This window comes from Gigantopelta aegis, chromosome 1 (assembly GCF_016097555.1).
Source record: "Gigantopelta aegis isolate Gae_Host chromosome 1, Gae_host_genome, whole genome shotgun sequence".
NCBI lineage: Eukaryota > Metazoa > Mollusca > Gastropoda > Neomphalida > Peltospiridae > Gigantopelta > Gigantopelta aegis.
In genome coordinates, this window is record NC_054699.1 from 35,265,174 (window position 1) to 35,278,198 (window position 13,025).

At 40.1% G+C, this 13,025-nt stretch overlaps 2 protein-coding genes across 3 annotated transcripts in view; both read left to right on the forward strand.

Annotated features, from left to right (window-relative positions):
- The window catches only part of LOC121377381 (macrophage receptor MARCO-like), a 1,256-nt gene extending 532 nt beyond the window's left edge, over positions 1-724 (forward strand). Inside the window, exon 2 of the mRNA XM_041505394.1 lies at positions 7-724. Within this exon, the coding sequence (XP_041361328.1) occupies positions 7-724 (718 nt within the window). The remainder of the gene's footprint in view (positions 1-6) is intronic.
- Positions 1-13,025, forward strand: part of LOC121374264 (putative glycerol kinase 5) — a 53,719-nt gene that overhangs the window by 3,158 nt on the left and 37,536 nt on the right. For both annotated transcript variants that reach the window (XM_041501298.1, XM_041501306.1), the window contains exons 2-5: positions 3,299-3,473; positions 7,275-7,368; positions 10,213-10,288; positions 12,688-12,781. In XM_041501298.1, coding sequence (XP_041357232.1) covers positions 3,315-3,473; positions 7,275-7,368; positions 10,213-10,288; positions 12,688-12,781 — 423 coding nt within the window. In that variant the 5' untranslated portion in view covers positions 3,299-3,314. The remainder of the gene's footprint in view (positions 1-3,298; positions 3,474-7,274; positions 7,369-10,212; positions 10,289-12,687; positions 12,782-13,025) is intronic.

The window sequence follows — 13,025 nt, forward strand, 5'->3', positions numbered from 1 at the left end:
ATCTAGTGGGGACGAAGGGGCTCAGTATCTAGTGGGGACGAAGGGGGCTCAGTATCTAGTGGGGACGAAGGGGGCTCGGTATCTAGTGGGGACGAAGGGGGCTCAGTATCTAGTGGGGACGAAGGGGGTACAGTATCTAGTGGGGACGAAGGGGGTACAGTATCTAGTGGGGACGAAGGGGGTACAGTATCTAGTGGGGACGAAGGGGGTACAGTATCTAGTGGGGACGAAGGGGGGTACAGTATCTAGTGGGGACGAAGGGGGTACAGTATCTAGTGGGGACGAAGGGGGTACAGTATCTAGTGGGGACGAAGGGGTACAGTATCTAGTGGGGACAACGAAGGGGGTACAGTATCTAGTGGGGACGAAGGGGGCACAGTATCTAGTGGGGACGAAGGGGGCACAGTATCTAGTGGGGACGAAGGGGGTACAGTATCTAGTGGGGACGAAGGGGGTACAGTATCTAGTGGGGACGAAGGGGGTACAGTATCTAGTGGGGACGAAGGGGGTACAGTATCTAGTGGGGACGAAGGGGGTACAGTATCTAGTGGGGACGAAGGGGGCACAGTATCTAGTGGGCACAATATCTAGTGAGGATGAAGGTGGCACAGTATCTAGTGGGGACGAAGGGGGCACAGTATCTAGTGGGGACGAAGGGGGTACAGTATCTAGTGGGGACGAAGGGGGTACAGTATCTAGTGGGGGAAGGGGGTACAGTATCTAGTGGGGGACGAAGGGGGGGGTACAGTATCTAGTGGGGACGAAGGGGGTACAGTATCTAGTGGGGACGAAGGGGGTACAGTATCTAGTGGGGACGAAGGGGGTACAGTATCTAGTGGGGACGAAGGGGGTACAGTATCTAGTGGGGACGAAGGGGGTACAGTATCTAGTGGGGACGAAGGGGGTACAGTATCTAGTGGGGACGAAGGGGGTACAGTATCTAGTGGGGACGAAGGGGGTACAGTATCTAGTGGGGACGAAGGGGGTACAGTATCTAGTGGGGACGAAAGGGTACAGTATCTAGTACAGTATCTAGTGGGGACGAAGGGGGTACAGTATCTAGTGGGGACGAAGGGGGTACAGTATCTAGTGGGGACGAAGGGGGTACAGTCCCACCCATATAAATCCTCGCAAACATGGTATATATGTTAATAACCTTTTTTTTCTATGATTTTGAAAGACAGCAAATTGGAAGTAAATATCATTTTAATTTGTTTTGGTTTTTATGTCATCAGCTGTACGGTTATCTGGTTATTGAAGTTACATGATTGTAATAACTTCTGGCAAAACTGTCTTCACATATACTTACCAAAAATATATAGTTTTAACATTTAAACAAAATCTTTTTTGGAGTTTTTGTAATATATTCATTAAAAGTATGAATGCATCTTATATTCTTAAGCAAACAATTTTACCATTATAACCATTCATTTACAAGGAAACTAATGAGACCTCAAAATTGTTATGTATATTCTCATTCCAAGAATGTGATCTGTTAGCATTGGTTGTTGAAGACACCATTTTGTAGTTTGCCTTAAATTATTTCTAAGCATTGTTATAAATAAGTACAACAAGCAAACATAAACACATATATGTTTTGATAAAACACTGAACATCTAATCCACTACTCCAGGCCTCTGAGAATTGAACCAGTGGTATCCTGTCTGTGGAATGGTGCATATGAAAGATCCCTTGCTGCTAATCAAAAAGAGTAGCCCATGAAGTGGCGACAGCGGGTTTCCTCCTTCAATATCTGTGTGGTACTTAACCATATGTCCGATGCCATGTAACCATAAATAAAATGTGTTGAGTGCGTCGTTAAATATACCATTTCCTTCCTTCCTGACCGAGAATTGAACATTTACATAAACCATTTATGGGTTACACAAAAACAAATTCAGGTAGCCTATTTCAATTTTACATAACCCGTCATGACCATGTAAATGATGTTGTAAATCCACGAAAAATGGGTTACGCAAAACTATATACATGTATATGCGAGCGATGCACAAACCAAACTATCGCTCTTGCAATTTTCAGAGGCCTGTACATGTTTTAGCTACCGAAATGGATGACTGCTAATATTTATGGCTGTTGCAACAGTTCTTGATGCTCACATAGGAAACTTTGCTACATATAACAGCCAATTTAGTGCTTATTTAGGTGGTAGAAATAGTAATAAATTATTTGCTTAACATCTACCTCTTATAAATCTTACAAAATATAGTGATGAGATATAAATAAAGTTTTTCCCAGTTTGGGAGTTTCGTAATGTATACCTCTTTATAAACATATACACAGTACTTTACAACTGAGTGGCAAGCTAGTACAGGCCATAGGATGTCAAATTTCATGGGAAATACTTTTTCGGTTCCATGCTTTGTGATCATGGGAACCCATCGGAAACTGTTTTTAAAAAATAATTAAATATATATTACTTGATATAATAATCATGGGAAACACAAATTTTGGTTTTGTGATTTTACCGACACACTCCCGCCACGGTACTGGAAATTACTGACACACTCCCGACACGGTACTGGAAATTACCGACACACTCCCGACACGGTACTGGAAATTATCGACACGGTACTGGAAATGATCGTTTTGTGATTTTACCGACACACTCCCGACACGGTACTGGAAATTACCGACACACTCCCGAAACGGTACTGGAAATGATCATTTCCAATAAATCCAAAGGCCTGAAGTAAAAGAAACCCAAGTGCACACCTTGTGTTTATAGTAGGTGAGACGTTTCCCTAGAATTCCGTAGAATTCTTGATTTAGTTATGTTTAAACAATTTGTTCAGTTTTCATTTACTGTAAGTCAGGAAATGTTAGTGTGAATAAAATATTAGCAAATTTAGCGAGACCATGCAGACAAAATGCAAATTTTTCATGACACTAAATTTATAGTTTGTTTGTTTTGTTTAACGACACCACTAGAGCACATTGATTTATTAATCAATCATCGGCTATTGAATGTCAGACATTTGGTAATTTTGATATATAGTCTTAGAGAGAAAACCTGCTACATTTTTCCATTATATACCCCATCCCACAGACAGACCTGTGGTAGCCCAATAGTTCCCTTACGGGGATTGATCCAAGACCAACCATGCATCAAGTGAGCGCTTTACCACTGGGCTACATCCCACCCCAGGATTAATAAGGAGTCACACCTATATGCTTACTTAAACCATTTTAAACCATTTTACAGTTTATATTTTAACATGAATTTAGCAAGTTTGTTGTTATATTAATCATTATTTTGCTTTCTTATTATTGGTTGTAGCTTGCTACACAGAAGAATGTCTGAAGATGGTACACCTGTGTCAAGGTCATATGACACACGGTCAGGGTCAGGAGATGAAAACCAGTATGTGCTTTCATTGGATATTGGGACAACGGTTCTATGTTGTCACATTTACGACAAAGATGCCAATATCAAGGGAACCAGCAGACAGAAAGTGAGCAAAACATTCTTCTTGTGTTTATTTATAAAGTTTATAATTTTTATCATTGACACACAAGTTAGGAGATATATAATACATATACAGAACTTTACATACATTGTTTTCGTTTCCTATTTATTGTATGAGTTTATTTTGCGCAATAATTTATACATATCGCCTCATGGTATGTTCTTGCGCAAAATAAACAAGTGCAATAAATAGGAAGCAAACAAAAAACATTTTTAATTTAACATAACTACACTTTCTTTAATCTATTAATCAAAACTCCTTTCATGGATTTACTTAACATTAAGGATCATACTCTGCGACAGCCTTGTGTAATGTTTCAAAGACAATGTAACATAATTTGTAGTCTGTAATAAAAGGTGCTAACTCCAGTAAAAATAAAAAGGGAATTCCCCATTTACAAGTTCCGGTCCAGATTGAAAATTTATCACATGGTTTGAAGATGTCTTTATCACTATAGCAAACAGTGGGGCTAAATCAAAAATATTATTGGATATTAAATCTTAAGGCAGAGATTTTACTTGTAGAAAGAAAGAAAGAAATGTTTTATTTAACGATGCACTCAACACATTTTATTTACGGTTATATGGCATCAGACATATGGTTAAGGACCACGCAGATTTTGAGAGGAAACCCGCTGTCACCACTATATGGGCTACTCTTCCGATTAGCAGCAAGGGATCTTTTATTTGCGCTTCCCACAGGCAGAATAGCACAAACCATGGCCTTTGTTGAACCAGTTATGGATCACTGGTCGGTGCAAGTGGTTTACACCTACCCATTGAGCCTTGCGGAGCACTCACTCAGGGTTTGGAGTCGGTATCTGGATTAAAAATCCCATGCCTCGACTGGGGTCCGAACCCAGTACCTACCAACCTGTAGACCGATGGCCTACCACGACGCCACCGAGGCCGGTTTTACTTGTAGAATGCAGGGAATTATGATTTCAGGACATCTACATGTAGGTTTCAAAATTTTACGGGAGAGCATACCCCTCGAACCCACTAGAAACTTTGCTTTGGACCCTCAATCTCAGTCTACTTGCTTCCACTGTGCCTGTATAGTAAAATTGAATAGGTATGTAATCATGAATTTTATTTCTCAAATTTGACACCCAGTTTCAATAATTCGAAAAATCTCATTAATCTAAGTTAGAATTTAAAAAAGTAATACTATGCATTTATCTAAATTAATATATTTATTTGGCATTATCAAATGTTATAGGTGAGGGAAGGGGTCTTTGTCAAAAGTTACATATCATATTCAAAATATATCTTTATATAACAACAGTGATATAGAAATAAGCAGAATCCACTGGACAAATACATCTAGAAATCTACTTGTCCGCCAATATTATTATATTAACAATGAAACTGCACTGAACATTTTCACTTGTCCACTGGACAACCACCGATACCCATTTTGCTTGTCCGAATAGATTTTCACTTGTCGGGACAAACGGACAAGTGCTTATTATTTCGAACACTGAATAATACAAAATGGGAATTAATTACATTCAGATTGGGAAGTTTTTACCTCAACATCGGGAATAAAAAACAACATAGCCTTTGGTACAGATTATCTGAGTGTAGAAACATAGCTGATAAAGTCCTTTAAATTACTATATGACTTGCTCATGATATCCATGTCATAAACCCATGTGATAATTATCTGAGTGTAGAAACATAGCTGATAAAGTCCTTTAAATTACTATATGACTTGCTCATGATATCCATGTCATAAACCCATGTGATAATTATCTGAGTGTAGAAACATAGCTGATAAAGTCCTTTAAATTACTATATGACTTGCTCATGATATCCATGTCATAAACCCATGTGATAATTATCTGAGTGTAGAAACATAGCTGATAAAGTCCTTTAAATTACTATATGACTTGCTCATGATATCCATGTCATAAACCCATGTGATAATTATCTGAGTGTAGAAACATAGCTGATAAAGTCCTTTAAATTACTATACGACTTGCTCATGATATCCATGTCATAAACCCATGTGATAATTATCTGAGTGTAGAAACATAGCTGATAAAGTCCTTTAAATTACTATACGACTTGCTCATGATATCCATGTCATAAACCCATGTGATAATTATCTGAGTGTAGAAACATAGCTGATAAAGTCCTTTAAATTACTATACGACTTGCTCATGATATCCATGTCATAAACCCATGTGATAATTATCTGAGTGTAGAAACATAGCTGATAAAGTCCTTTAAATTACTATACGACTTGCTCATGATATCCATGTCATAAACCCATGTGATAATTATCTGAGTGTAGAAACATAGCTGATAAAGTCCTTTAAATTACTATATGACTTGCTCATTGATATCCATGTCATAAACCCATGTGATAATTTAGTGTATTAACCCGTGTAATAATGGTATGCTAATTTAAAGGTATATGCAAATTTGCAAGGTAATAATGTGTTACTGCCTGTGTGGATCATTTGTTTACATGTTAACAAGACCTGTATACCTGAGCGTAATGTTTTCGTAAGATTTAGTGATGTCAAACTAATTTGTGCTAATTGTGATGACATCATATTACCAATGGACTTTACTCTTTAGTACTGTGATTTACTAAATATCGAATGAAACTGTTATTTTAGAAGTGCTATATGATAAATAGAATTTGCTACTTGTGTTTTTTAATACCCGATATGTAAACTATCAACATCGTCTAGTTAATCAGTATGTATCTTGGCAGAGCCTTGCCAGATACAGATTACCACTGACCTGGTTGTAAGTGACTATTGTAAACTATCAACATCGTCTAGTCAATCAGTATTTGTCTTGGCAGAGCCTTGCCAGATACAGATTAACATTGACCTGGTTGTAAGTGACTATTGTAAACTATCAACATCGTCTAGTCAATCAGTATTTGTCTTGGCAGAGCCTTGCCAGATACAGATTAACATTGACCTGGTTGTAAGTGACTATTGTAAACTATCAACATCGTCTAGTCAATCAGTATTTGTCTTGGCAGAGCCTTGCCAGATACAGATTAACATTAACCTGGTTGTAAGTGACTATTGTAAAACAATGTAACTTGGAGTGTGTTTTGCATCTCGAGGCGGCGGGATGAACTGGTAAAATGTTTGCCTGATGTGCGGTTGGTCTAGGATCAATCCCCGTCAATGGGCCCATTGGGCTATATATTTCTCATTCCACCCTGTGCACCACGACTGATATATCAAAGGCTGTGGCATGTGCTATCTTGTCTGTGGGATGATGCATATAAAAGATCCCTTACTATTAATAAAAAAATGTAGCAGGTTTTCTCTCTAAGACTATATGTCAAAATTACCAAATGTTTGACATCCAATAGCCGATGATTAATAAATCAATGTGCTCTAGTGGTGTCATTAAACAAAACAAATTTTACACTGTGTTTTAATTTAACTCTTGAATTTTTATATTAATGTTGATCATCACTTAATTTTTGCATTTACCGTTAGTGTATTTTTCTTGCTGGTGTGTTGTTAAACATCCATTCATTCAATTCATTCATTCATTCATACATTCACATCAAAGGCTGTGGTATGTGCTATCCTGTCTATGGGATGGTGCATATAAAAGATCCCTTGCTGCTAATCGAAAGGAGTAACCTATGAAGTGGCGACAGCATCTGTGGTCCTCAACCATATGTCCGACGCCATATAACCATAACTAAATTTTGTTGAGTGCGTCGTTAAATAAACTATTTCCTTCCTTCTTTCATTCATTCATTCATTCATTCATTCATTTCCTATAATGGTTTCAGGTAGAAATCCTGCACCCTAAGACTGGCTGGATGGAGATGGATCCTGACAGACTGGTTGAACAAGTGATCTCGTCTGTGAAAGACTGCGTTAAAGGTGAGAAGAGTGATCTCGTCTGTGAAAGATTGCGTTAAAGGTGAGAAGAGTGATCTCGTCTGTGAAAGACTGTGTTAAAGGTGAGAAGAGTAATCTCGTCTGTGAAAGACTGCGTTATAGGTGAGAAGAGTGATCTGTTCTGTGAAAGACTGCATTAAAGGTGAGAAGAGTGATCTCATCTGTGAAAGACTGCATTAAAGGTGAGAAGAGTGATCTGTTCTGTGAAAGACTGCATTAAAGGTGGGAAGAGTGATCTCGTCTGTGAAAGACTGCGTTAAAGGTGGGAAGAGTGATCTCGTCTGTGAAAGACTGCGTTAAAGGTGGGAAGAGTGATCTCGTCTGTGAAAGACTGCGTTAAAGGTGAGAAGAGTGATCTCGTCTGTGAAAGACTGCGTTAAAGGTGAGAAGAGTGATCTTGTCTGTGAAAGACTGCGTTAAAGGTGAGAAGAGTGATCTCGTCTGTGAAAGACTGCCTTAAAGTTGAGAAGAGTGATCTCGTCTGTGAAAAACTGCGTTAAAGGTGAGAAAAATGATCTCATCTGTGAAAGACTGCGTTAAAGGTGAGAAGAGTGATCTCATCTGTGAAAGACTGTTAAAGGTGAGAAGAGTGATCTGTTCTGTGAAAGACTGTTAAAGGTGAGAAGAGTGATCTCGTCTGTGAAAGACTGTGTTAAAGGTGGGAAAAGTGATCTCATCTGTGAAAGACTGCGTTAAAGGTGAGAAGAGTGATCTCGTCTGTGAAAGACTACATTAAAGGTGAGAAGAGTGATCTTGTTTGTGAAAGACTGCGTTAAAGATAAGAAGAATGATCTCGCTTGCTCGATGCACGGCCGGTCTGGGATAGATTCCTGTCGGTGGGCCCATTGGGCTATTTATTGTTCCAGCCAGTGCACCACGACTTGTATATCAAAGGCCGTGGGATGGTGCATATAAAAGATTGCCTACTTCTAATGGAAAAGAGTAACCCATGACATGGCGACAGCAGGTTTCCTCTCTCAATATATGTGTGGTCCTTAACCATGTGTCTGATGCCATATAACCATAAATAAAATGTGTTGAGTGCGTCGTTAATAAAAACATTTCCTTCCCTCCTTCCCTCCCTATTCTACTAAATTTCACCATGCATGGGGGTGAAATCCACCTCAATATTTTTTGAAATTAAAAGCTTTACATCATTGGTAATATCGTGACAGCAGAAACAGCAAGGTCTATGTGTTCATCAAAAACAGCAAGGTCTATGTGTTCGTCAAAAACAGCAAGGTCTATGTGTTCGTCAAAAACAGCAAGGTCTGTGTGTTCATCAAAAACAGCAAGATCTGTGTGTTCCTCAAAAACAGCAAGGTCTGTGTGTTCATCAAAAACAGCAAATTCTGTGTGTTCATCAAAAACAGCAAGATCTGTGTGTTCTTCAAAAACAGCAAGGTCTGTGTGTTCATCAAAAACAGCAAGGTCTGTGTGTTCATCAAAAACAGCAAGGTCTATGCATGTGTTCATCAAGTGATTGGAGTGATTTTAACAAGTAAATATCATCATCGTACAGTAAATGTCGACTAGCTGTTACATTTGTTTCCATTGTGCATCATATAAAATACTTTATTTTAGAGGAATGCTTTATTTTGCCTGATAGGCGGTATGCACAGTTTGTCTAGGATCAATCCCTGTTGGTTGGTCCATTGGGCTATTTCTCATTTCAGCCAGTGCTCCACAAATGGTTAACAATCTGGTCTGTGGGATGGTGCATATAAAAGATCCCTTACTGGGTTTCCTCTCGTTATCTATGTGGTCGTTAACCAAACCTGCCTCAGTGGTGTCCTGGTTAAGCCATCGGACATATGGCTGGTAGTGGTACAGGGTTCGCAGCCCGATACCGTCTCCCACCTGTAGGAACAATTCACAATCCATGTAAATACCAATTAACATAGACTCATTTGGTATTTTCCATATTAAAAAATACTTGTGACAAATCCTTTATATATATTTGAGCCCATATGGGTAATAAAATAAGTTATTATCCACGTGGGCAGAGAGAAGTGGGAAAAGAAAAATGATCTTTCCCTAGGGAAACAAAAAAAAATGTCTTCCCCTAGATACGTTTTGATGTCATAAACAGTGCTTCACTATAGCCATTAATTGTGTGTAAGAATACATGTAGTTTCCCTGTTGGCTGTCATCTCAACAAGTAACTTACGTCATCAGCAATACGTATGTCACAGCTATGACGCAACACTGTCTCTTGTTCTCATCTTGCAAACTTGTTTTCAACAACAGTATCATTTGAAAATCTTCCATAAAAAGATAAAAGTTGATAATGCCCAAAACGGTAAAAAACCATACTGAGCGAATCAATATCAAAACCCATTAGCCCGTTTGGCGACTCAAAATTTTGAATAAAGCTGTGCTGACGAATGGTTGGTTTTATATATGGCAAATGAAAGTGGTCATAAGATTTGAGGAAAAATCTCAAGCAAGCGATAATATTTACTACCAAATAGTCTAAAAAAAAAAAGTCTAATTCCACAGGCCTGAACTCACTACTCTGCAATACTGTTTATCTTGCACTTGTGAATTGTTGTTGCCAATATCCATTCACTGGTGCAAGATAAACAGTATTGCCTCGTAGCTCGAGTACTGCCTCATAGCTCATTTAGTATTGCCTCGTAGCTCGTTGAGTACTGCCTCGTAACTCGTTGAGTGTTGCCTTGTAGCTCATTGAGTGTTGCCTCGTAGCTTGTTGAGTACTGCCTCATAGCTTGTTGAGTACTGCCTCGTAGCTCGTTGAGTATTGCCTTGTAGCTCGTTGAGTATTCTCTAGATGATTTACGAATGAAGTGTTTTGTTTGTCAGCTTCAGGTCTCCAGCTTCATCAGTTGAAGTGCATGGCGATAGCTACACAGCGGGGCACGTTCATCACCTGGGACAGGTCAGTTAAACCTTTCTTCTCTTTAATGACACCACTAGAGCATATTGATTAAGTAAACATCAGCTTTTGGATGTCAAACATTTGGTAATTCTGACACGTAGTCATCAGATAAAACCCATAACATTTTTTTCTAATGCAGCAAGGGATCTTTTATATGCACTTTTGCCAGAAAATATATTGAGGTTACGTAATAATAAACAAAATGGACCATAAGTTGCCCTACTTGGGGCCATTCAGATATTACGTAACATTCTAGGGGTGGGTGGTGTAGGTCCAAACGTTATGTAGCGTACACAGGGTGGGTGGGTGTAGGTCCAAATGTTATGTAGCGTACACAGGGTGGGTGGGTGTAGGTCCAAACGTTATGTAGCGTACACAGGGTGGGTGGGTGTAGGTCCAAACGTTATGTAGCGTACACAGGGTGGGTGGGTGTAGGTCCAAACGTTATGTAGCGTACACAGGGTGGGTGGGTGTAGGTCCAAACGTTATGTAGCGTACACAGGGTGGGTGGGTGTAGGTCCAAACGTTATGTAGCGTACACAGGGTGGGTGGGTGTAGGTCCAAACGTTATGTAGCGTACACAGGGTGGGTGGGTGTAGGTCCAAACGTTATGTAGCGTACACAGGGTGGGTGGGTGTAGGTCCAAACGTTATGTAGCGTACACAGGGTGGGTGGGTGTAGGTCCAAACATTATGTAGCGTACACAGGGTGGGTGGGTGTAGGTCCAAACGTTATGTAGCGTACACAGGGTGGGTGGGTGTAGGTCCAAACGTTATGTAGCGTACACAGGGTGGGTGGGTGTAGGTCCAAACGTTATGTAGCGTACACAGGGTGGGTGGGTGTAGGTCCAAACGTTATGTAGCGTACACAGGGTGGGTGGGTGTAGGTCCAAACGTTATGTAGCGTACACAGGGTGGGTGGGTGTAGGTCCAAACGTTATGTAGCGTACACAGGGTGGGTGGGTGTAGGTCCAAACGTTATGTAGCGTACACAGGGTGGGTGGGTGTAGGTCCAAACGTTATGTAGCGTACACAGGGTGGGTGGGTGTAGGTCCAAACGTTATGTAGCGTACACAGGGTGGGTGGGTGTAGGTCCAAACGTTATGTAGCGTACACAGGGTGGGTGGGTGTAGGTCCAAACGTTATGTAGCGTACACAGGGTGGGTGGGTGTAGGTCCAAACGTTATGTAGCGTACACAGGGTGGGTGGGTGTAGGTCCAAACGTTATGTAGCGTACACAGGGTGGGTGGGTGTAGGTCCAAACGTTATGTAGCGTACACAGGGTGGGTGGGTGTAGGTCCAAACGTTATGTAGTGTACACAGGGTGGGTGGGTGTAGGTCCAAACGTTATGTAGTGTACACAGGGTGGGTGGGTGTAGGTCCAAACGTTATGTAGCGTACACAGGGTGGGTGGGTGTAGGTCCAAACGTTATGTAGTGTACACAGGGTGGGTGGGTGTAGATCCAAACGTTATGTAGGGTACACAGAGTGGGTGGGTGTAGGTCCAGATGTTCGGTAGTGTACAGGGGGTAGGTGTATTTAACAGCATTGTGTTACTCTTTATTTATTACCAAACCTTTTTTTCATAAACACTCTGTCATAGCGACAATGCTTAACGTAGGTAGTTATATATTATATTAAGATGTATACACGCAATAAACAGGGCCATAGCTAGCGGGGGGGGGGGGGGCAACAAACAAAATCTGGTAAAAATAATAGAAACTTATTGATATTGACATTGACATTTTAAGTAATATGTAACCTCCCTGAAATTGCTGCAAAAAGGTATTTCAAAGCCTCTAGATTTCAAACTTTCCTGGAGGATATGCCCCCAAACTCCCTAGTGTCTTGAGTCTTCCATATTTATTCATTCCAAGAATTCATCGCCCCCCCCCCCCCAAAAACAAAATCCTGGCTACAGCCCTCGTAAGAATTATAAATAAGAGTTGAAATGCATATCTGCACTTTCCCAAATCGCAAAACAGTATGTTAAAATTATATTACATTCATCGCATGACTTTTTTATGAATGGGAAGGGTGGGAGTGGGTGTCTCCAAGCATTACATAATATTTTGGGTGTGTGTATGATCTAGTGTAAGGGAGGGTGTCTAATTTTTGACAAAAATAGCATTATGTAATATTTGAATGGCCCTTTGATGGTTATGGGTTTGAAATCTTTTGAAATTGAACATTGCATTTAATGAACTTTGACAAATTTTAAACAGTATTTCCATTAATTTCCAAGATTTTATGATATGTAATTCTCCCCTTCGTACCATATGGCAGAAACTTTGAGATATATTCAGTTTTTAAATAGGATACACAACAGTTTTCCCAAGTTACAGCAGACAATATGTTGTTCAAGTCGATTCTAGTGATAATTTTCACAATCTGTTTCAGAGAAACGGGAAAACCTTTCCATAACCTGATAACCTGGCAGGATTTGCGGTCTGCCAGTTATGTGAAGACTTGGAACAGTTCTTACACCATGCAGGTAGGTACTGGGAGTGGTGTCATTTAACACACATTATTACCCCAGTGGACACTCCTAACTAGGAGAGTACCAAGTGTTGTGTCGTTTAACACACGTTATTACCCCAGCGGACACTCCTAACTGGGAGAGTAACGAGTGTGGTGTCATTTAACACACATTATTACCCCAGTGGACACTCCTAACTAGGAGAGTACCAAGTGTTGTGTCGTTTAACACACGTTATTACCCCAGCGGACACTCCTAA